Source organism: Marmota monax, unplaced genomic scaffold (genome assembly GCF_021218885.2).
Source record: "Marmota monax isolate L192 unplaced genomic scaffold, Marmota_monax_Labrador192_F-V1.1 WCK01_AAM20220418_F8-fsc00083, whole genome shotgun sequence".
Lineage (NCBI taxonomy): Eukaryota > Metazoa > Chordata > Mammalia > Rodentia > Sciuridae > Marmota > Marmota monax.
The window spans coordinates 2,617,274-2,639,436 of NW_026692848.1; the positions used below are offsets into that span (position 1 = coordinate 2,617,274).

The 22,163-nt window shown below is 50.3% G+C and overlaps 1 protein-coding gene and 1 non-coding gene across 13 annotated transcripts in view; one reads left to right on the plus strand and one right to left on the minus strand.

Annotated features, from left to right (window-relative positions):
- Window positions 1-21,956, minus strand: part of LOC124095888 (uncharacterized) — a 33,309-nt gene extending 11,353 nt beyond the window's left edge. Inside the window, exons 1-5 of one of the 12 annotated variants that reach the window (XM_058580921.1) lie at window positions 8,996-9,475; window positions 8,125-8,233; window positions 4,163-4,347; window positions 3,499-3,559; window positions 2,965-3,188 (exon numbers count right to left, since the gene is read on the minus strand). In XM_058580921.1, coding sequence (XP_058436904.1) covers window positions 3,159-3,188; window positions 3,499-3,559; window positions 4,163-4,347; window positions 8,125-8,233; window positions 8,996-9,312 — 702 coding nt within the window. In that variant the 5' untranslated portion in view covers window positions 9,313-9,475 and the 3' untranslated portion in view covers window positions 2,965-3,158. Of the gene's footprint in view, window positions 1-392; window positions 3,189-3,494; window positions 3,566-4,076; window positions 4,348-8,124; window positions 9,749-21,235 lie in introns of those variants that run through there. The other 11 variants (XM_058580920.1, XM_058580919.1, XM_058580918.1 and 8 more) reach the window with 11 other exon arrangements.
- LOC124095965 (U6 spliceosomal RNA) lies at window positions 16,783-16,887 on the plus strand. The gene has a single exon (XR_006852738.1). It is a non-coding gene; the product is annotated as a U6 spliceosomal RNA (small nuclear RNA).
- Window positions 21,957-22,163: the final 207 nt, after the last annotated feature.

Below are 22,163 nucleotides of genomic sequence, written 5' to 3' on the forward strand. Positions count from 1 at the left end.
TTTGTCCTCACAATGCCTGACTTTTTACACCAAAGGCAGCCAGAGGTCAGGGTGCAGTGGGACTAAAGCAGCCCTGTGGTGACACCCACCCCTCATCCCAGCTCCCCGACCCCCGTCATCCCAGCCCCAGGAGACTGTCAGGAGATGACAGGCTGTGGTACCAGCCCCCAACCAGCCCCAAACCCCAGGGATTCCAAACCACCTTCTCTCAAAGTCTCCCAAGACACGTGTGAAACACAAAGCTGACTGACCATCTGGGTGGTGTCACCCGGCCCCGGAGTCAACCCTCTCATGCTAACCCTCTGCCATAGGGTGACAGGGTTCAGAACGGGATCCCCAAACATGGCCCCTTCGTCTTTAGGAAAACAGCAGGAGCAGAAGGTTCCCCTCACCTGCTCCCACCCTTGTTTTGGAGGCACCTCCTCCCTACGGCCAGAGGAGAGGAGCGGCCTGCTCTGAAGACACAGGCCCCGCACGTCTGCTCGCTCGCCATCCCATGTCCCAGCTTGGGCTTCAGTCGCAGTCGTGCACTTGGTCCACCCTCCAGCAAACCCAAGGGTAAGGTTACTCAGGCTCAGGAGGGCAGGCAGGACACACCTGCTTCTCTGAAGCCAAGGTGGGGCACTTGCCTGACCCCCACAGGCCCCTCCACCTGCCTGCAATAGCCCCCTCCCCAGGAGCTCGAAGCCAGCGCAGGCAACATGGTGAGACTCCATTCCAACAAGCAAGCGCTTCTTCCCGACTGGAGCGTAGCTCTGCACAGAGCATTTGCCCAGCAGGCCTGGGGCCCGGGTGCAGCCCGCACTGCAGAAACGAGCAGCACAGGCCCCTGTGTTTAGGGCTTTTTCTCCCAAAGGTTTCCACGTCAAGTAAAATTTATTTTGAATAAATTGTGTGCTTTTCTTTCCTTGTTGTTGTTGGTTTTTTGTTTCTTTCTTTCTTTTCCTTTCCTGGGGACAGGAGCTGGCACTGGGGATGTAACCCGGGGCCTGGCACACACGAGGCAAGCCCCGTCCCGCTGAGCGGCATCTGCAGCCCATTTTATATTTGAGACAAGGTATCTCTAAAGTGCCCAGGCTTGCGTACTGCTGCCCGGCCTCCTGAGGAGCTGGGGTCACAGGTGAGCACCACCCCACCCTCTACTTTTCTCTTGTTAATTTGGCTTCAATCCCCAGCCACAAGTAAACAAACAAAAAAATAGGGTGTCACAGGTTACGGCCAGCATGCTCCCAGGTCCACATGGCTCTTCTGCTAGGAAAGGGATAGGAGGTGCCCGGCACCACTCCTCCAAGGGTCCCATGGAAGGTGACAAGAGTCAGACCTTTCAGCAATCATGCGTAGGGGTGACCCTGCAGTGGGGCCATATCTGGGCAGGTGGGAAGGGCACCATCGAGGACCCTGGAGCGAGGAACTGGCAGAGCTGTGGGCGGGGCTGGGTGACAGGTAGCAGAGGTGCCCAGGGCTGAATGCTGACTGTCATTACCTCTGGCCTGCCCAGGAACACGGTTCAGAGGAATTCTCCAGCTTTCACCTCGAGGCCTCGATGGAAGGAGAAACTGTCAGGGACTTGTGTGTGAGGGTCCGTCAGCGCCCATCTCCCTCCTCTGCATGAGACCAGAGGTTCTGGCCCTTTAGCATCACACCCCTGCAAAGCTGTGAGCAGAATTGCCTTAGCCAGCACCGCGGCCACCGGGAGTCCCAGGGCTGCTTGGTAAACGCAGGGTTTCTGGGACATGAACCAGCTTCAGCTGAAGAGATTCAGAGTATCAACAGGAGGCCCAACTCTTCTTGGTCCAGCACTGTTTAGGTCTGCTTTTTATATCACTGTGACCAAAATACCTGAGAAGAACAATTTTAAAGGAAGAAAATTTGATTTGGACTCACGGTTTCCAAGGTCTCAGTCCATACATGGCCGACTCCTTTGCTCTGGGCCGGAGGCGAGGCGAACGTGGCAAAGGGTTTAGAGGAGGAAAGCAGCCAGGGCATGCCGTCAAGGAAGCAGCAGTGCCCCACTCACCAGCGACAAGATACCCGTTTCCCAAAGGCAAGGCCCAGGGCCCCACCTTCCCCAGCCACACGGCACCTGCCTATCCAGTTAGGTGGATTCATGCACTGATTGGGCTAAGGGCCTCCTACCCACCCCTTCCCCTCCATCTCACAGGAGCTGCTGGGGGACACTCACATGCAGACCACAGCAAGCCTCCTGGAGGTCAGACCGTACAGGAGCCCTGCAGTTCTTGTAACTTGACTCCTCTTTGCCACTCTGATTCTGAGCCATGTCCCCAGGCTGTGCTGAAGTCAGACGCACGTTCTAGAGCATTCCAGTGAGGGCTCTGCAGACTGCCATCTGCCACACAGTCTTCAAAAGGACAAATCACCAAGAATCCCTGCCGGTTGTGGGTATCCTGAGCTTCACAACAATGCCCTCGCTTTCCCAGAAGGCACTTTGCCACGCTGGGCATGTGCCCTGACATCACTCTGAAGTCTACAAAGCCAATGTCCGAGTCCCACTTCAAGTGACCTCAGGCTTGTTCCCTATGGCCCACAAAACATTCTTTCAGCAAAGTCACACCAAGCCTCTGAGTTCAGTGCATGCTGTGAAGTGAGAATTTCTATATGTGAAGTCATTAATTTTTCTCACCTTCAGTGATGCACTATCCAGGAGCAGCCGTCCCGTCCACAGGGGAACGTCCTTATCTCTCTCAACCACGGCATCTGCCAGTGCTCTGCCCTTGGCACCTAGATGCTTGTGGGTCCAGGTCGAGTGCCAGAGGACCCCATGAGCTGCCAGCTCCCATCCAAGCAGCAATGAGACCGCCACTGCCTGTTGGCCCAAAGGCACCCGATAATCAGCTCCCAGGTCTCCACATCGCCTGGAGAGGGCGTTGTCTACAGACGATTCAAAGTACCCGCTCTACAGCAGTTAGGGTTCTTTGGTTGCAAACAACAGAAGTAACAGTCCAATTAAGCAAAAAAAGAATTTATTTCAAAGTACTGTGGTTACTATTAGGTGCAGCTGCAAGCAGCAGCTCTGCGAAGCGTCGTGAAGTTTAGTCCCCGGGTGAGCACCATCGGGGGAATGGTGCAGGCTGGGAAGGTCTCAGGGCCTTCAGGGCCCAGCAGCCTCCAGCTCAGGTCCCACCACACCTGGGCGGGCCTCATCCCCTTGGTTCTGTTTGCATTTGCATCTGGGGCAGAAAGAAGAAAGAAAAGGTAGAGAGGGGCTGTCCTTAAGAGGAGGTCTCCGAGTCTCCACAGGCATCGCCCATGGCAGCCCCCGGATGCTGCGGCAGTCTTTGCTCTGGCATAGAGGGGGACACCTGTGGGGCAGCGGGCATTTTCTGCTAGGCAGGCCCTGGGGGACCACTGGGCCATCAGACCAGGATGGAAAGCAGCTGGGACTGCCTTGGGCAGCAGCTCATCCCAGATCAACCGTCTCCCAGTTTGTAAAAGGTGTTCAGACGTGGGCTGGGGCTCAGAGGTAGCGTGCTCACCTACCATGCGTGAGGCCCTGGGTTCGATCCTCAGCACCACATAAAAATAAAGATGCTGTGTCCACCTGTAACTAAAAAATAAATATTTAAAAAAGCATATTCAGATGTGATCCCAGTCACACCAGGGCCACATAAAACAGTGGGAAAGTGGCTTCAAAGGACATCTTGGGTCGTGCCTCTGAAAGAGGAGGGATGAGAAAGTGCAAGACGTCTGATTCTAAGATTAGTCTGGATATTTGACACACTTTGTGAGGTCGTCAACATACATGAATAGACATTTCTCAACCTTCCCCCGGGGAACTGGAGGGTAAAGTAACCCAAGAGGGGCCATGCCAAAGCGCATGTCATCCGAGCCCCTCACCTGTGTCCCCACTCTGCCTCTGTTATGGTTTGGATGTGAGGTGTCCCCCAAAAGCACATGTGAGACAATGCAAGGTTCAGAGGAGAAATGACCCAGTTATGGGAGCCTCAAACCAATCACTGAATTAACCCCTGATGGGATTGACTGCGTGGAAACTAAGTGGTAGGGCATGCTGGAGGAGGTGAGCACTGGGGCGTGGCAGTGGGGTATGTATCTTGTACCTGGCAAGTGGAGCCTCTCTGCTTCCTGATCATCAGGTGAGCTGCTTCCCTCCACCACACTCTCCTGCCATGGTGTCCTGCCTCACCTCGAGCCCTGAGAAATGGAGCCGGCTGTCCAGGGACTGAGACCTCTGAACCCATGAGCTCCCAAATAAACTCCTCCTCCTCCACCGTTGTTCTTCTCAGGTCTTTTGGTCACAGCAGAGAAGAAGAGCTGACTGAAGCAGCCTCCACAGGCCTTGGCCGAGCTCCCTTTCTGCTCCTGTGGTCTCTGGGAAGCACAATTAGCAATTCAGGGTCACAACGCCTCAGCCCACTCCCCAAGTCCCTGCAGCTGGCGGAGCCACAGGCTCATCATTGACTGGGATCTGGGGGGGGGGGGGGGCGATGATCCTCTGCCCAGGGCGTCCCCAGCTGCCTTTCATCCTGGTCTGACTGTTGAGGCAAGGGATGGTTTCACCCTTAGTTATCCTGGTCTGCGTAAATCTGCCTGTTTTCCTGCAGAGAGGTTCACTGGCCGGACTTCAGGGTAGAGGCCCAGACAACACTGAGGCCTCTAGGCCACTTCACCCCTCTGACGTGCAGAACATCTCCATTCCTACCTCAGTGCACATGGTGAACTCCAGCTCCACCCCGTTTCCATTTCACCCCCTCTCCTAATTATTTTAATAGTGGGAACTTTCAGTTCAAAAAGAGCATAGACCCAGCTCCCGCAGCTGGAGAGTGGTATCTGGGAGTCAAACTCAGGCTCCCTCACCTGTCCGACTGCTCCACCCAGACTCGCCCTCGCCTGGCCCAGAGTTTAACCAGCGCAGGTGAGGCAGTGAAGAGGAGCATACGAACTCCACTCCGCTGCCTCGTGGCCATTCAGATCCCCAACAGGGCTTGCTTGTCTTCAGGTGGGGGAAGTGGCCTGTGGCCGTCGGTACCAGGTGGATCTCTTTTGCCTCTGAAAACAACCTGGGGCCCCCCCCGCACAGCAAGTTCAGCCTGCTTGCAGTTGTTACAAGATGCCACTAGAGGGCGACAAATCTACGTCCTTGCCAGCTCGGACCTGTGGGCAGGAAAGCCCTGGGCAGCCTCCGCTCTCTGATCTCACTCTCAGAACAAGAGTCCTGGCAAGGACAGTCCAGCCAGGATCCTGCCTCTGGCTCCTCTCCTCATGCAGCCTTGTGCAAGGATGGCCAGTCCCAATTCTGAGAGAATAAGGAGTCTGTGATGATCAATATCGGGAAAGCAGAAGTGACTCATAAATCCACACATCAGCCAGGCACATGGCCCCACCTGTAGTCTCAGCAGTTCAGGAGGCTGAGGCAGGAGGATCAAAAGTTCAAGGCCAGCTTGAGCAATTTAGCAAGACCCTGTCTCAAAATAATAATTTAAAAAAGGACTGTAGATGTAGCTCAGTGGTAGTCTCTGGATTCAATCTCCAGTGTCACAAATGATAATAGTTAATACATCCACACACCACAAACCTACACAGGTGAAAAACATCAAGGTTATTTGAGTTTTTATGAACCCAACATATTACCACTGGTTACCCCACTACAGGAGAGATTTTAAATGTCGTCTTTAAGTGGCCTCATTTAGGGGCACACAGGTGTTGTAAGTTCTTCTTTAGAAGGTCTTTATGTAACAGGTCTACAGGAAACAATTTTAAAAGGCTCTTCTGTGTTGGTGCTTGTGACCAATGGCCCAGGTGACCCTAAGAGGAGATTCTCAGGCCGTGTGTCTGTCACGCAGCCCAGCACCTGTATTTTTAAAGCATCTGTGTGACTGCTGATCAGCTCTGCTGGAGAAGTGCCACCTAAGGCCACATGCTGCTCTGAGTTCTAGGGCTTAATGAAGTGCGTCCCCACGCGGCCTCCCCCAGCCTCCACCTAGCACTGCTGCACCTTGTCAGATGATTGTCACATGCCCTTGCCTGACTCATTAACCCCCACTTTTCCCCGCCTCGGCCCCCTGCGTGACTCCCAGTTCTCCAACTCGGCAGAGATCCTTAGGTCCAAAGCCCCTGACTGACCCCAGCACATCACGAGCGTGGAACCCTGAGGTGCCTCCCAACAGATCTTGTCGGCTGTCCTTCTGTCCCCACCACCTCCTGCCTGACTCTGCCGCTGCGATAATGCCTGGCTGGTCCCTGGTTCGCCACAGGTTTCCTGCCTGTCATCCCACAACGAGGCTCAAGTCTGCCACAGCTGTGCCAGCCTCGCTGACTGCATCAGCTCTTGTCCTTCACGAGCAAGTCCAGGGTCTTGGTATGTCCCCTGGGCCCCAGGACCTTGGTCGGTTTCAGTTGTCTTCTGAGGACACCCCACCATCCTCTCTGGCTCTAGCAGTCTGCCATCCGTGCGTTAGTCAGTAGCCACCGTCAGCTGTCTACATCTAAACTGCTCAAAATTAAAATTCAGATTTTCGTGTCATGGTCACACAGCCACACTTAGAATGCTGGTAGATCAGCTGCAGAACTTTCAGAGAGCAGAAAATCGGGCCTGGAAACTACAGGGCCAGAACCAACATCACCAAAGGCACTGCCCAGAAGCCCTGCACCACCTCGCACCGCACGGCTTGCGCCTGCTCAGCTGCTGCTGCCCTGCACGGAACTGTGGTCTCTGTTCTGCACGTGCAGACACTGGCACCCCCTGATGTGGCTGCCCCTCACCTCCAGGCTTCCCTGCTCGGGGGAGCCCAGGCCACGGGAAAGCTGGTGCCAAGCAAGTCTGAGGAGTCAGAGTCCAACCTTCCAGTTTCTAGAGGAGGAAAAGCCCAGCGAGGTCCAGCCCCCTGCCCGCACTAACCTCCAAGGCAGCAGCAACTCCAGGGCCCTCCTACACAGCACAGCACCCATCTCAACAGGGAGAGCACCCCCACCCCCAAGGGAAGGCCCAGCACTGTCCAGCCTCCCCTCAGCTTTGGGGACCTCACTCTTCTGGAATAGTTCAGGCCGACCACCAGAAAACCACGGGCAACGTGGATGGCTGACCACCACCACACACCCCAGGTAGTAGTGGGGAGAAGGCCATGCAAACTGGTCACACTAAGACCAGGAAGAAAACCCGAGGGCTGCTGTTATGGGTTCAATCTCGTCCCTGCCTCATTCCAAAAATACTCTGCTGTTGCAGTGCTAAGCCAGGACCTTGGAACCTGAGAGATTTGGAGACGGAGTCTTTACTGAGGTCAAGTGAAGAGGACATTGTTTGGTGTCAGGCCTTAGTCCTGCACAGATGGTACCCTTATAAAGGAGGGAAATTGGACAAAGACACAGGTGACGCAGGGAGGTAAGGTGAAGAAGCTACCACCTGCAAGCCAAGCCTCAGGGAAGCCCGTCCTGCTGAATCCTTGCTCTTGGACTTCCAGCCTCCAGAGCTGGAAAAGAATGTGGCTGTTGAAGTCACCTGTTTGTGACACTTTATTAGGACAGTCCTAGAAGATAGAGAGGCTGCTGTAGCCCTCAACCCTAAGCAGATCCCAGAGCCCAATGCTATTTCTCACTGACCCATGTTCCTTTCTCCGGTCCAGCACTTAGGCTACTTGGGGATTAGTCAGCTTCCGGTTACTATAACAAAATGCCTGAGATCATAGACTATAAAAGAGGAAAGGTTTGTTTTGGCTTATGGCAATGAAGGGCCCTATTGCTTGGGCCTGTGGCAGCACAGTCCATGATGGTGGGTGGGTGTGACCAAGGAGGCTGCTCACCTCGGAGCTGGTACTACAAACACAGGAAGAGGAGGGCCAGGTCCCACAATCCCCCTTCAAGAGCATGCCTCCAGTGACTAGAAGACCTCCCACCAGGCCCAACTCTTGACGGTCCCACTGCCTCCCAGCAGCACCAGCTGGGAAGAAGGCTTTAGATGTGGGTCCCTGGAGGACATGCCAGATCCAGCTGCAGGGCCTCACATGCGAGGCTTCACTGCTGTCTTCCATCATCATCTTACCCCTGGGCGTGGGGGCTCCCACCCAGCCCTGCAGTGCAGCAGGAGCCCAGAGGGCAGGTCATAAGCTTGGGGTGTGCACTGTACAAAGCCGTCTGCCCTTCGGGCTTGCCTACCTGGTCAGAGAGGACCTCTACCTCCTGAGGCGTCACACTGTTCCCCGGTGCTTGGGGTCCATGTCCACTTCCCGAGGCCCCTGATGGGCTCGCCCAGCTCCTTCGCTGTCTGGATGGTCACACTTTTTGTAAACTGTCAGATTATTTGGGGTCCCACAACGAGGTTCCCAGAGTCTAACAGGACCCAGGAGAAATCTAGACAATATTTCTCAAAAAGGAACCGGTTATTTGCTGAAAAGGACATGGCTTTCTCGACATCTTGGAGCTGCCAGTGAGGGCCTCCGCCACGGCCACCCAGGTGGGTGCTGCGAGCACCTCTGTCACATAGGTAACAGACCTGCTCCAAGCTCATTCTGCCCCTGTTCTCACTGCAGCACTGACGGATCCCTCACACCGATCTCCTCGATGCCCCTGAACACCCGGCTCCATCTCTGCCAAGCCCGCCCCTCCCAGCCTTGGAGTGTGGCTCACTCAGGATCCGGCTGGCCTTCCCAGGAAGCCCTTGGGTTTTCCTGTCCTCGGGGCTGCCCCACGCCACCCAAGCTCGCCTGTCTCCTTACTCTGCCTCCCTCTTGCATGAGCACGACACGGAAACAACATACTCCCTCTCTTTCACCCATTTTCTGCTGCGGGAACGTGAACACAGCAGAACCCTGCCCGGCTGGGTTTACCTGACCCCAGAGCACCACCTGGGCACAGGATAGGCACCCAGTGACCCTCACTGGGCAGAGGAAGAATGAATGATGGAATGTGAGAGATGGAGCTCACAGACCAGGCGGCCCGCCACGCCAGATCTGAGCTAGTGTCGACAGTGAGAAAGAACCCCTTTCCTCCTGCTCGCCCCTCAAAGCAAGCCCCTGGGAAACTATACTCTGGCACGAGGTGCTGGCAGTGCCTGAGAGTAGAAATGCACTCAGCTTGGCAGGTGGAAGTCAGGGCGTAGATTCCCAGCTCTGGCCGTTCTGCTGTGACGGTGGAATAGCGTCTTAGGTGAAGTGTGACGTGAGGGTGACTTTTCCTCCTGAAGCTGTGGGGCTCAGGAGACACCATGTGAAGGGGGACAGTGCAGCCCACACAGGCTCCCCTCCCTCTGTGTGATGTTGTAGTGCTCCTGGCTGCCAGCCAGCCGGCCTCCCCTTTGGGGACACAACCCAAGGACACCCAGTTTTGGCCTGGTGGACACAGCATTCACAGAGCTGCCTCTGTCTCATCTCATTGGAGCAGAACAAGCAGGGGCAACAGGACAGCACTCACCAAATATTAGCTTCCAGATATGCTGTGGGAGCACATTCCAGCAGTCCACGTGGAAGTGTGCTCGAGGGCAAGCAAACAGGCCTGACCCAAACTTTAACCCCTTCTCTGTGAGAGATTTCCGAAGAAGCAGGCTGCGACATTGTGCACTTGAGTGCCCCTGACGGACTCAGTGTGACGGTACTGTACCACCGGGCACTCGCTTCAGCAAGCTGTGGCCACTGCCCATTCTAGCCTTCCCCTTTCTCACACTCAGGTCACTGGTGAGTGTAGCCTCCCTGACTTTAATCACACTCAGAAAACAGCCCAGCCAAGGCTTAGGCCAAGCCCTCAGAGCTCAAGCTGCAGCCCCCTGGCTTCCTGCTAAAGGACAGTGACGAGCTAGCAGCTATTAGGTAAAACCGAGCAAGAAGAAGGTGACACCGTTGGCGTGACCTAGAAGAAACTGGATGGAGTGTCCGAGGAAGCTAGAACCTGGCTTGCCTGTAGGAAAGCAGGCTGGGGGCTGCAACTCACGACAGAGGAAGTCCCTGTCCCGACAGTCACACCCAGCCAGTATGTATGCACAATGACGCCAGCTCGAAGACTGCTCTTTTTTTCTCCAAGACTGTTTTAAAATTTTTTCAATTATCAGTGCATTATAGTTAGACCAAATAGTGGGTTCCTTTTAAGACTTTAAAATTGTGGTTACAAATTTTGTGTTCAGTTTAACACCTTAACCATTTTTAAGTTTGCAGTTCAGTAGCGTGGAGTACATTCACATTGTTGTGCAATAGCTCTCTAGCGCTTTCTCATCTTGCAGACTGTAACTCCCTTCAAGCGCTCCCCTCCCCCAGCCCTGGGCAGCCACCTTTCTATTTTCTGTCCCTGTAGTTTTGAGTGCATCCACTCTAGAAGCATCATTTAGGCCAGCCAGTCGGAGGCACACCTAAGCAGCTGCCCTGGATGAAGACCTGAGGTGAAGGAAGTAGCTGGATGAGCCACACAGCAGGTGCGCCACAGGCTTCCAAGAGTGGGACATGCGGCCAGTTCACAGCCTCTCAAATGCAACCCATGGCAGGCACCCTGAACCTTCCAGAAGGCCAGCTGGCGGTGAGAAAATGAAATTCTATCACAAGAGGTGACCCAGCTACACTGCCCCAAACCCAGACTTGAGGAGTTTTAAACAGGACCCTGATGGCCCCTTGTTGCTTCTGCCACCACAGGACATGTGTGAAAGCATTTGTATCCCACCTCGGAAGCAGACACTGCAAAGAGTGGCACGGGAAGTTTGTGCAGAGTCTACCGTGTGTGCAAACTCTAAGATCGCCATCAGGCCAGGAACTCAGCCTGTGGGAAGATGCGGGGATGTTGGCAGTGCTTGTGGAGAGCCTTGTGAAAGAGCGCCATGGAAATGTACTCTAACTGCAGCTCTAGAATTTCTCAAATATTCAGTAATATAATAAAAGAGGCTGGGACACGGACATGAAAGACCTAACCTGGAGCTTAGAGCTATCGTCTGAGACTCCTCTCTGACCATAGGGATGTCTTAGAAATTGTGATGGTTTAGGTGTGAGGTGTCCCCCAAGCTCATGTGTAAGGCAAAGTGGGGCTTTTCAGATGTGAAATGATTGGACTGCTAAAGGTGTGACCTATCAGTGGATGATGAACTGGTGACTGAAGACCAGGTGGGGTGTGGTGGAGGAGGTGGGCCACCGGGTGTGCCTTTGGGGGTTATATTGTGTCCCTGGTGGGTGGAGCTCTTTCTCTACTTCCTGGCTGACCTGTCCTGAGCTGCCTCCTCAGCCAGGCTCTCCAGCCAGATGTGCTGCCTGTCCAGGGCTCAGAGCGGTGGTGGGCTGACCACGGACTGAACCTCTGAAATCATGAACTAAAATAAACTTATCCTCCTTTAATTTTTCTTGTCTTTTGGTCATAGCAACACAAAAAGCTAATTAAAACAAATTTCAGATTACATTTTGTAAGACTGGAAGACGCTGCACCACACGACACAGATCACCAAAGAGGTTTCCGCTTTATTACCAAAGGCTGTGTGTTTATATAGGTCTAAGGAGAGGTCGCAGGGCTGAGGTAGATAACAGGTCGCCCGTTTATTGGCAAGCTCTTCCATATGTCATTCCGGAGCCCAAGAAGTTAATTCTAATTGGGGCTAAGGCTTCCTACCAGCAGGGTTTGAACATTGGCGCCGGCGGGAACGTTTCGCGCCAGTGAAAGAAACAGAGGAGAAGGAGGGTCGTTAGACGCCATGCTGGGGTTTTTCTCTGGGGTGCTGCTGCCATTATATGTTTACCCAACACATTTCACAGTGATGATTTCACATATTTTTCTAATGCAAAAATGTAGGTTCAATTGTAGAAAACAGCATTATGCAGATTAGCCACAAAAACTACCCCCCAAATCGGAGTTGCTCTTCAATTTATGCAATAACCTTTGATGCTGATATCAATACAACTGAGCTGAAACAAGACTAAGTGAAATTATTTAACATGAAGTGATAGTTTTGAAATGGAAAAGTGTTTGCTTCAAAGTAAACCAGTTCTCCTAGAAAAAGATGAACTTGTTTTGTCAAGATGAATGCAAATGTTAAAGGAAAATGATCACTTGCTTCTCAATTCAGTTTCTGAAAACTTTTTAGTATATTTGGAACAAAGTGGGTTTGTGAATATATTTTTAAGACTATAAATTTCATGAAATTCAAATACATGATAAAAATTAAGCATCTGAATAGAAATGGATTATATGTATAAAGAACAACCAGATTCTGAAAACTTCTGAAAGAGGAAAATATTTCAATAATAATTTTCACATTGATTACATGTTGGAAAATATTCTGAACATATTGTTACTGCTGTTTTACTGGTGACGAGTCCTTGCTCCCCCGAATGCTGAAGCACAACACCAGAGAAGCACGAGGAGGCAAGAGTAGAGTGGACAGTGGGAGCTTTATTAAAGGACAGCAGAAAAGACTTCTCCCAGAGGAAGAAGGGGACCCGAAGACTGAAAGGCTGAATCCGTGGAAGGCAAGATCTTCCCTTTTTTATAGCTAAGGTCTTCTTTTAGTTTTCCCACATTCTTATCCTTTGTTTCCCTTTATCCTGAAGTGATAGAATGCAGGTGGGAGGCCCAAAGGTGGGAGATAGGTGGGCTGAAGGAGTAACCTGGGCAGGAAGGGCCTGGAGCCGGTTTGGATTAGCACCTCCCTGTTTGCTGCGAGCTGCTTCTTTAACAGTTCCTTAGGGTGGATTCCAAGCCTTGGGGACTTTAACATTTCAATTTCCCCAAGTGCTGCTCTGCTTTTCTGGACTCCATTCTCAATAATGGCCACCATTTTATTTATCGTACTTGACATTAGACCTGATTTACCTAACTACACTAACTACATACCTTTAAATCGGCTTCAATATCAGTTTAAATAAAATGTGTTAGTAAAATTAACTCCAATGGGTTTTTGTTGTTGTTGTTGTTTTTAATTTTAGTGTAGCCACTGGGTGTATGATGGAACCCAGGGCCTCCTGCAGGCTAAACACATGTTCAACAACTGAGCTACACCCCCAGGCCCTCTTTTTTACCTTTTAAATATGACTACTAAAAACTTACAGCTTTAATATGATTCTGTGTGATGGTTTGGATGTGATATGTCCCCCAAAAGCTCACATATGAGACAATGCAAGAAGGTTCAGAGGACAAATTATTGGGTTGTGAATGTCTTAACCCAATCAGTGAATGAATCCCCTGATAGGTGAAAGAAGATGGCGACGCAAGACAAATCACCGGAGAAGTTCCACTTTATCACAAAAGGCTGTGGGCTTACATAGATCTAAGGAGAGGTGGCAGGGCTTAGGTAAATGACGGGTCACCTGTTTATTGGTAAGTTCTTCCAGATGTCAGTTCCGGAGCCCACGAGATCAGTTCTTATTGGGGCTAAGGTTTCCGCCGGCTGGAGTGAGCATTGGCAGCGGGAGTTTTTGTTGCCAGCGGGAAAGGGAGAGGCAGGAAGAGAAGCTCCTCAGGCGCCATGTTGGGGTGTTTTGGGGTGTGGCTGCCATTATACCTTTTCCCAACAATAGGGATTAACTGGGTGGAAACTGAAGTGGTGGGTGTGGCTGGAGGAGGTGGGACCTGGGGCGTGGTATATATTTGTATCTGGAGTCTCTTTCTCTCTGCTTGCTGATCACCGTGTGAGCTGCTTCCCCCTGCCACACTCTCCCGCCATGATGTCCTGCCTCACCTTGAGCCCTGAGGAATGGAGACTGCTGTTTGGGGGCTAAGACTTCTGAAACTGTGAGCCCTCAAATAAAGTTTTCCTCCTTTAAAATGTTTCTGGTCAGATCTTTTAGACACAGCAGCAAAAAAAGCTGACTACAACACTCTGTTACATTTCTGTTGGCCATGTTGGGACTCAGCCGTACTCCAGCACAGCAAGTGGGTTGAGTACTTCACCCTGATGCTCCTATAACAAACAAATGAGCCCTCAGTTCTGGTTCTGCTGGGGTCTTCTGGTTCTGCTGGGATTTTGGTTCTACTGTTTTAAGTTGTTGGATCATTACTTTTTTTTTTTTACTGTTGAGTTTTAAAAGATAACCTTACTGAGATATAATTTGAATACCATAAATTCAACCTAAGTGTAAAATTCAGTGGTTTCTAGCATATTCAGAGTTGTGTAGCCATCACTGTTATCAGAGTTAGACACTTTTCTCTACACCAAAAAGCAAGCAGACCCCACTAGCAGTTCCTGCCTATTTCTGCATTTGCCTGCCCTTGGCATCTCACTTGAATAGCGTGTGCAATCTGCAGTTCTTTGTGTCTGGCTTCTTTTACCAATTACTTTGTAGCTCAGATACATACTTCATTTCTTTTTTATGGCTAAATAACACTCCCTTGATGGGTTTCTATAGTTTATTGATTTTCATCAGTGATTCAGTATTTGCATTCTTTTCACTTTGGGGGTCTTGTTTATGATACTGCTCTGAGCACTTGTACACAAGTCTTTGTGTGGACATACATCTTCCTCTCTCTGGAGTACAGACCAAGAGTAGAATGGGTGAGTCACGTGCCAACACGGTGTTGGCTCCTTGGCAGAATAGCTGCACTCCTTTGCACTGCTGAAGTTCCACTCTGCCACCAGCAGTTCCTGCTGTCCACATCCTCACCAGCACCTGCTTGCTCCATCCTCTGGATGGCCACCATTCGGGATGGAGTGAAGGGGCATCTTATGTTCTGGGTTATCATTTCCCTGGTGGCTAAAGGCATTGAGCATTTTTCCCTGTGTCTGTTGGTTGGCCTTTTATCTCCTTTGGATAAATATCTATTCAGATCCTTTGCTCATTATTCGAACTGATGTATTTAATTGTAAGGGTTTCTTGTGTATTTAGATACAAGTCCCTTATCAGATAGATGATTTCAAAACTTTTCTCCCATTCTGAGCTCTTCCATTCTAATTTTTTGTTTTTCCTTGAAGAACACGAATTCATAGAATTATCTAAGTCAGTGTTTCAGTCATTAGTAGTTAAGTTATTCCTTTTGATAGTGGAATTCTCCTGTGTTTGGCAAGAGGGGGTCCCTCAGGGATGGCTTCCTACTCTACTGACACAGCCCCCACAGTCTTTGATAGTATGCCTGTCAGTGTGAGGAGCAGATGAAGGGGGATTCCCTGCACCCCACAACCACAGGCCCTGCGCTCTGACTGCCCTGCAGGAAGCTGGGACTGCATGGGCAGCTTCCAGGACAAAGGGCTATGAGTGGGGACCTGAGGCACCATTGCTCTCACTTCCCCATCCTGGTTTTCATCCTGCACAGACTCAAATGCTTGTGCTCGAGGAGTCCAAATGAGGACCCAGAGGTAGGGGTGACACCCTCGACCTTCTCCAGGGTCAGACATCAGGAGGGATAACATTGCTCAGCCTTTGCCCTCTAGAGAAAACCTAGTGCTCTGAGGATCAAAGGGAGCACACCTTTAGACCTCTCCCTGATTATACTACAACCTTCTGCTTAGGAGTCCAAGAGAAAGGACAGCAGGACAGGTGGCCACTGAGGCTCCATGAGGAAGAACAAAGTGAAAAGAGACATTATGGAGTACATTATGACACCAGGTTTTTCGTGGATGTAGAAATCCACCCCCCCTTTTTTTTTTCTTTTTTCTTTTTCTCCCAGAATCTCATGCAGGGGAAGCACATGCTCCACCACTGAGCTACAGATATTATTCCTTTTAATTCTCATAAAAACTGAATAACATAGGATGTGATATTTATTGTTTCCATTTTGTAGATTAGGAATGTGAGGTCCAGGGGTCTTAGTAACCTGCCAGACGTGGGGAGTACAAAATGCAGCATTCCTTCAGCCTATGCAGCTCTGAGCATCCCCAGAACACCCCCAGTCAGAAGGTTCAAGTTGTCAGGCCACTGACCACAACCTCAAGATGCGGTTCCAAGGCTAAGGGAGCTGGGAAGTACACAGGGTGTGATCCTGTCTTACAGAATCACAGCTCACCCAGGCTCGAAGACTCCAGAGGAACTGCAGGAATTAATAACCACATGTCCAGTTCAAATAAGTGTCCTGAGTACATCTGATCAAGGACACTGTCCCCCATAAAACTCTTGAGGACACAGGGCTGGGGAAGCTACCAGTGTTTGCCGAGGGAGTTAAGCAGGTCCCCTGTGACTGTGGGTGACTATTTCACACAAAAACGGTGTGATTTAGCTCCCTCCTGCCTCTCCATGGGGAACTGTTAACTGTTGTCTGAGTCTCTCAGTTCCACAGGAACTGCAAACTACTGGGGTTTCTATTTCTGTTATCCCTCCGCCATTTTGTCATGAGGAAGCTACTGAGTGCCAAGAGTGCTGCTTCCCTACAGTGAAACCATTTCTTAGTAGCTTCTTGGTCCACACTGTGTGAACCAGCATCAAGAGTGAAGATGAAGGTAAGAGCTGGTATCTGCAGCACACTGATAAGGACACAATCCCATAATTCAGCTTGATAATCTTAATTGGCTTCCTTTTCCATTTCAGAACCAGGCAACACTTCATCCCATAAACTAGAATTGAATGTTCTGATTGGCCCAGCTGAAGAGGTTGACTTCACAGACAGAAAAGAGCTAAAGAAAGCAGAAACAAAGGAAGGCACATGGGTCATTTCAAAATAGCTTTCCTTGTAATTTCCTTGTAGGAAAGGGGGACAAAGCAACAGGAAGAGCCTGACGAAAGGATTGACTTCATCACCATGCTAGCTGGCGAAGTCTGTTTGGCTGTTACTGTCCTAGTGGGATTTCTCAGAAAGCCCCATAAGCAGGCTAGTTTCAGCTTGGTGACTTGGAATCAGGGTAAGTGACTCCATTTGGACTTTTAGACTGGTCTGTTGGGGTCCAGGGCAGGTGCTTATTCTGGAACATTAGCCTCCTGTCATTTTTTTTTTTTTTTAATTTAACAACATGTACTAAAACTGGAACTATCTAGAGAAGAATAGCACGGCCCCTGTGCAAGGATGGCATGCAAATTCACAGAGCATTTTATGATTTTTATGGAAAAGGAGAGTGGAGAAGGGGAACGCTGCTCGTCCAGCAAGGTACAGCACAAAGGATCTGCCAGAAGCAGAGCAGGAGAGGTAAGTGGCTAAATGACACCCACACACATCTGTTCCCATCCTGTTTGCGGTGCTGAGGATGGATCCCAGGGCCAATGAGTGCCAGGCAAGTGCTCTGCCTGAGCTGCACCCAGCCCATATTCATATTTAAAATGTGCCTTGGCTTTGAATTTAGGTGTCACCGGCTTCTTAGATTATTCATCTACTATTGTCTTTCAATTATAAACTGATCACATTAATGTGTGCCAGCATTGCTGCCAAAGGGGCACGTCTTGGGCAAGACGCAGACAAGGTAGCATGGTTTGTTAGTGTCCTTGCCCACTGCATACTGCCCAGGAAACAACCTGTCATCAACCCACCCTGCAGGACAGAGAGCAGGCCATCACTGTCCTCGATGCGCATGAGCAGAAACAAGGCAACAGAGGACTGGCCTGTGGAGTGCGCGTCTGACCTCACACTCAGAACCACTGCGCTCCCCTTCCCTATTCTGAAAGAAAATGAAGTCAGTTTGCTGTAGGTGGGAGCTTTTCTTCTGACGTGATGCTGCCAGGAACCTTCAGATCAAGGGGAGAAAGGAGGGAAGTACATGTGCTTAAAGGTCATCACCCTGACTGAAGGTACGGGCCTACCTGGAAAGCCAACAAGACACACGTTGAGCAGGCTCCATGCACACACCTGTGATCCCAGCAGCTCGGGAGGCTGAGGCAGGAGCATTGGGAATTCAAAACCAGTCTCAGCAACTTTAGCAAGGCCCTGTCTCAAATACAATGTAAAAATGTAAAAAGGGCTGGGGATGTGGCTTAGTGGGTAAATGCCCCTGGGTTCAATCCCTGGTACCAAAAACAAAACAAAACAAAATCCAACATGTTAAAATGGAAGTAAGTTAATCAAAGCTAGTTGGACAATTATAAAAATAGATAGGTCATATAGTGGACCCAAAAAATCTACCATATGCACATGACTAAAATAGTTTTTAATGACAAAACTGTTTCAGTTCCCAACACAAAAGAACTATAAATATCTGAGATGATAGATATGTCAATTACCCTGATATGACCACTAAACATCCCATAAAAAATACATTTAAAACCAGTTTTCATTGTATGGTCAAATTAGTTAAACATACACTCTGTTCTGAAAAAAAATTAATCTTCATCAGTGATTGAACACATAAAATAGGTGTTTTTCCCTGAGATAGCTATGAAAGGAATAGAAATACTTTTAAGAAAACCATTTCCTTCATTTCTAAAAGGAATAAAAGCTTCGGTAGTCGGAAGCTACTCCCTCGAGCACAAAGATGAAAGCTGGCATCAGGCGTGACCTTCAGGTGTTACAAAGGCTCTGGGGCTCTGGAAGGATGGAGATTCCTCTTGTGACAGAAGTGACTTCCAGTGGGTCCAGAGAAATGCACCCACCTCCTCCCACAGCACAAGCCTGTCACCTTGTCCCAGAGTGCATGCAAAGTGCCTGTGTGATGCTGAGCCCTGATTGGTGCTCTGTCAAGGAAAAGCCAGTATCCTTCCAGCCTCCGACTATAGAAATCAAAGCCCTCAGATCCTGTCCTTGACCCAGTCAGCAGGGAAGCTGGGGTGCACCCAATTCTATGATTGCTTTCTGAACAGCAATGAACCAGCGAGACTCTGGCTCACATCTGGGCCTTTGCCCTCATCACACTGGGATTCACAGGGGCTGGTGATGTTTGCCTTGTGCCTTCCACACACTGTGCAAACACAGGGGACCACAGGGGGTTGATGTTTCTGAACCTTTGCAAAATCATTGGCCTTGTCTGTCTGTTGCTGGGTTGTTTTAGACGTTAGACTACACTGCCTGCTTCGAACCTGGAGAGGCAAATACATGTTAGCATGAAAGAACTCTTGTGGCAGCATGCAATACAGGGGCAGCCTGGCTTTCAGAGTGGAAGATAGCTGGGTTCAAATCCCAGGTCAGCTCCTTCAGTAGCATGGTGTTTTGTTTCCTTACTTGAACACTCCAGCCCATGCTCTCCAAGGATGGAGACGATCAGAATGCTCCACAGTCTAGCGTAGGCCCAGAGGGAGGAAGCAAAGTCTCCTGGTGCTAGCTAACCTATTGGTGGCACGGTAAACTAGGGGCAAACGGCCTCAGTGGCATTTCTCCACGTGCCCCACCAGGCGGCAGCCATGGCATCTCCTGCAGTGCTGCCCAACCTCCTGAGGCTGAGGCGGGCATCCAGCACTCTGCAGAGGATTCTTCCCACAGCTCAGGTTTCAGAACCCCTGCTCACGAGGGAGAGAAGAACACTAGGGGATAAGACTGAGCAGCTAGGAAGGAGATCCAGGCCCCTCTCACACAGGTCTTCTCCTTGGGCTGATCTGTGGCAGCAGTCCAGTGTCATTCGAGAGTCTCCCTCAGTTTCCTGCCATCTTCTGGGTCCACGTGAGAAGTGGCAGAGCACCTCCTGGTCAAGGAAAGGCAGCTACGCATGGTAACATCAGCAATCACTCTGTCTTTGCTTCTCCACCATGGGATACTCCTAACCCCATCATGGGGCCATGGGATGGGAAGAACTTCTTGGTGCTTATGGAATTGCAATATTGAGTACCAAGATACACTTTCATGGGGCTGGGGTTGTGGCTCAGTGGTAGAGCACTCGCCTAGCATGTGGGAGGTGCTAGGTTCAATCCTCAGCCCCACATAAAAATAAATAAATAAAATAAAGGCATTGTGTCCAACTACAACAAAATTTTTTTTAAAAGACACACTTTCATAGATGATTAAGGCAGCTATGACCCACAGACCTCACTGATTCTAACAGAAAATGAACCCAATTCAATCAAAGTCTAGCTATTTTAATTCTCAAAGGCATTTATTCTGCTTCTTTAATGATATTTTAAATAGATACTGCTAAGTTAAAAGTCCCTCAAAGCCCATATGACAAAGGCACGGTCCCTCCTCTGACACTGTTGGGAGGTGGTGGCACCTTAAGGGGTGGGGCCTAGTTGGGCCTTAGGTCTTTGGGACTGTGCCCTTGAAAGGGCTATTGAAAACCAGGTGCAGTGACTCGTGCCTGTAATCCCAGCGCTCAGGAGGCTGAAGCAGGAGGATCAAGCCTCAGCAACTCAGTGAGACAAGACCCTGTCTCACTGAGAGTAGGACTGGGGATGTGGCTCAGTGGTTGAGTGGCCCTGGGTTCATTCACTAGTACAAAAAAAGGGGGAGGGCTATTGAGACCGCAGTCCCCAGCTCTTTCCTTGTCTTTGGTGTCTTTCCCTTGAGGTGAGTGGTTTTGCTCTGCCACATGTTCCTGCCATGACATAAGGCCTCACAAGCAATGGGGCCAATAATTCATGGACTAGAGTCTCCAAAAGTCCAAATCAAAATAAGCCTGTTCTGGACTGGGTCTAGCTCAGCGGTTCCTTCGACAGAGAACTTACAAAATAAGCCTGTTTTGTTTATAAGTTGATTTACTTTAGTTTTGTCTATTATAGTAATGAAAAGCTAACACAGATAGTGTCTGCTCATCATACAAACTCTAAAAGGAACAAAAGAATGGACAGAGTGAAAGTCAGTCTCCCTCCATCCCTTGTCCCCTCAGCTACCTTAGAGGGACACTGCTGACATTTTTTTGGCATCTTTACAAATACACATGTATATATTTTCTTTTTTCCAATGCACAACAAGTAGCATACTTCACACAATATCCTGAACTTTGCAAATAAATCTTAAAGATGTTTAACAGCACACATAAAGGACCCCTTACTGTCTTGACTACTGTATAGTAATCCATTGAATGGATTCACTATGCTGTATTCAGCTCTCCCTATGTGTGGAGATGTTAACTGTTCCCAATCCTTCCATACTAAGAGTAATGCTATACATGTGAAATTGCACAAACTTGCTTGTCTATCCTATGATATCTCTAGAGATGGAGAAATAGTCTTGTTGGGCCATAGGGCATGTCCAGTAACATTAATACATTCAACTAACTGCTTGTTTTATATTCTAATACATTCAAGAACTGTTTGGTTAACATTCTATTTACATTTCTTCCAGCAAAATTAGACAGTATTGGTTCACCAGAGACATTTTAAAGGCTAGATTGTCTCCATCAAAACCAAAATACCAAAACCAAACAGATGGAAAATTGAAAAAAAAAGCCTTCAATATTTTCTTTCTTTTTTTTAATGCATAATCTGAAAGTTTTGCTTTTGTAAGGAGGAAGGGAAATTTCCTCTCCACCCTGTCAAAGTTCACTGAAACAAACCTAACAACCATAATAAGAGAAAAGGTTTACAAACGTACTAACCTGTAAAAGGGAAGTCAGAGGAGTGTGCTTCCCACCCACCTGACATTATTCAGACAGGTATCATACCCCTCTTCTAAGGGGAGGGGAAGCACGGGGTCCTTGAAACAGTGTAGCCTGTGAAAAGACTCTCTAGGATTCGGGTGAGTCCGTGGGCAGACACTCTTGAGTTAAGGAAGTTCGCCCATGTGTAGTTTGTTCCTCGGTCTTCTCCCAGATCGGTAATGAGATTTCAGGGTGGGGATGGCAGTCACTAGTGTTCCCTTGTGCAGCCTTTCATCTGCAAAGGGGAACTCCATAGTCTTTTCTCTGTGCCTGACGGGGAGGAACAACAAGTCCTTTAAGGCCCGTTAACGTCTAGTCCTGCTGACATGCGGGATGGCTCTGAGCTCCAGTGTTTTCAAGTTCCTGGACAAGTGTCCTCCTGTCAACGTGCACCCGGAAGGGCTCACATAACCTCCTATCCATGGGCAGCCACATTTCCTCTGGACTAAGGTTTCATGCTATTTTTAAATGCGCCCCCGTGGGCCACCGGGTGACCACCTCCTAAGCATGGGCCCCACGAGGAGGGGCTGCGCCAGCGAGGCGGAGCCAACGCACCCCAGACCCGGGGCGCCCGGGCTCAAGGGCGCAGGCAGGGCCTGCAGCCCCGCCAAGGTGCCCTTGAGGAGGTAGGGCGAAGGCACCTGCCCTCGGCGACGTGCGCGGCGCAGGAACCTCGCCAACCCGTCGCGCGCACAGCCCGCAGCCCCGCCCCTAGCGCCACTCTGAAAGCGGCTCTCCTGAGGGCTATCAGCGGCGGGAGCTTGGCAACGCCAGCCAATCCTCGCCGCCCGGCCGCTTTACGACAGCAGGCCCTGCTCCGCCCTCCCCGACACGCGCCAGAGGGCGGGAAGGAGGTGTGCTGCTCGCGTCAGCCAATCCGCGCCGC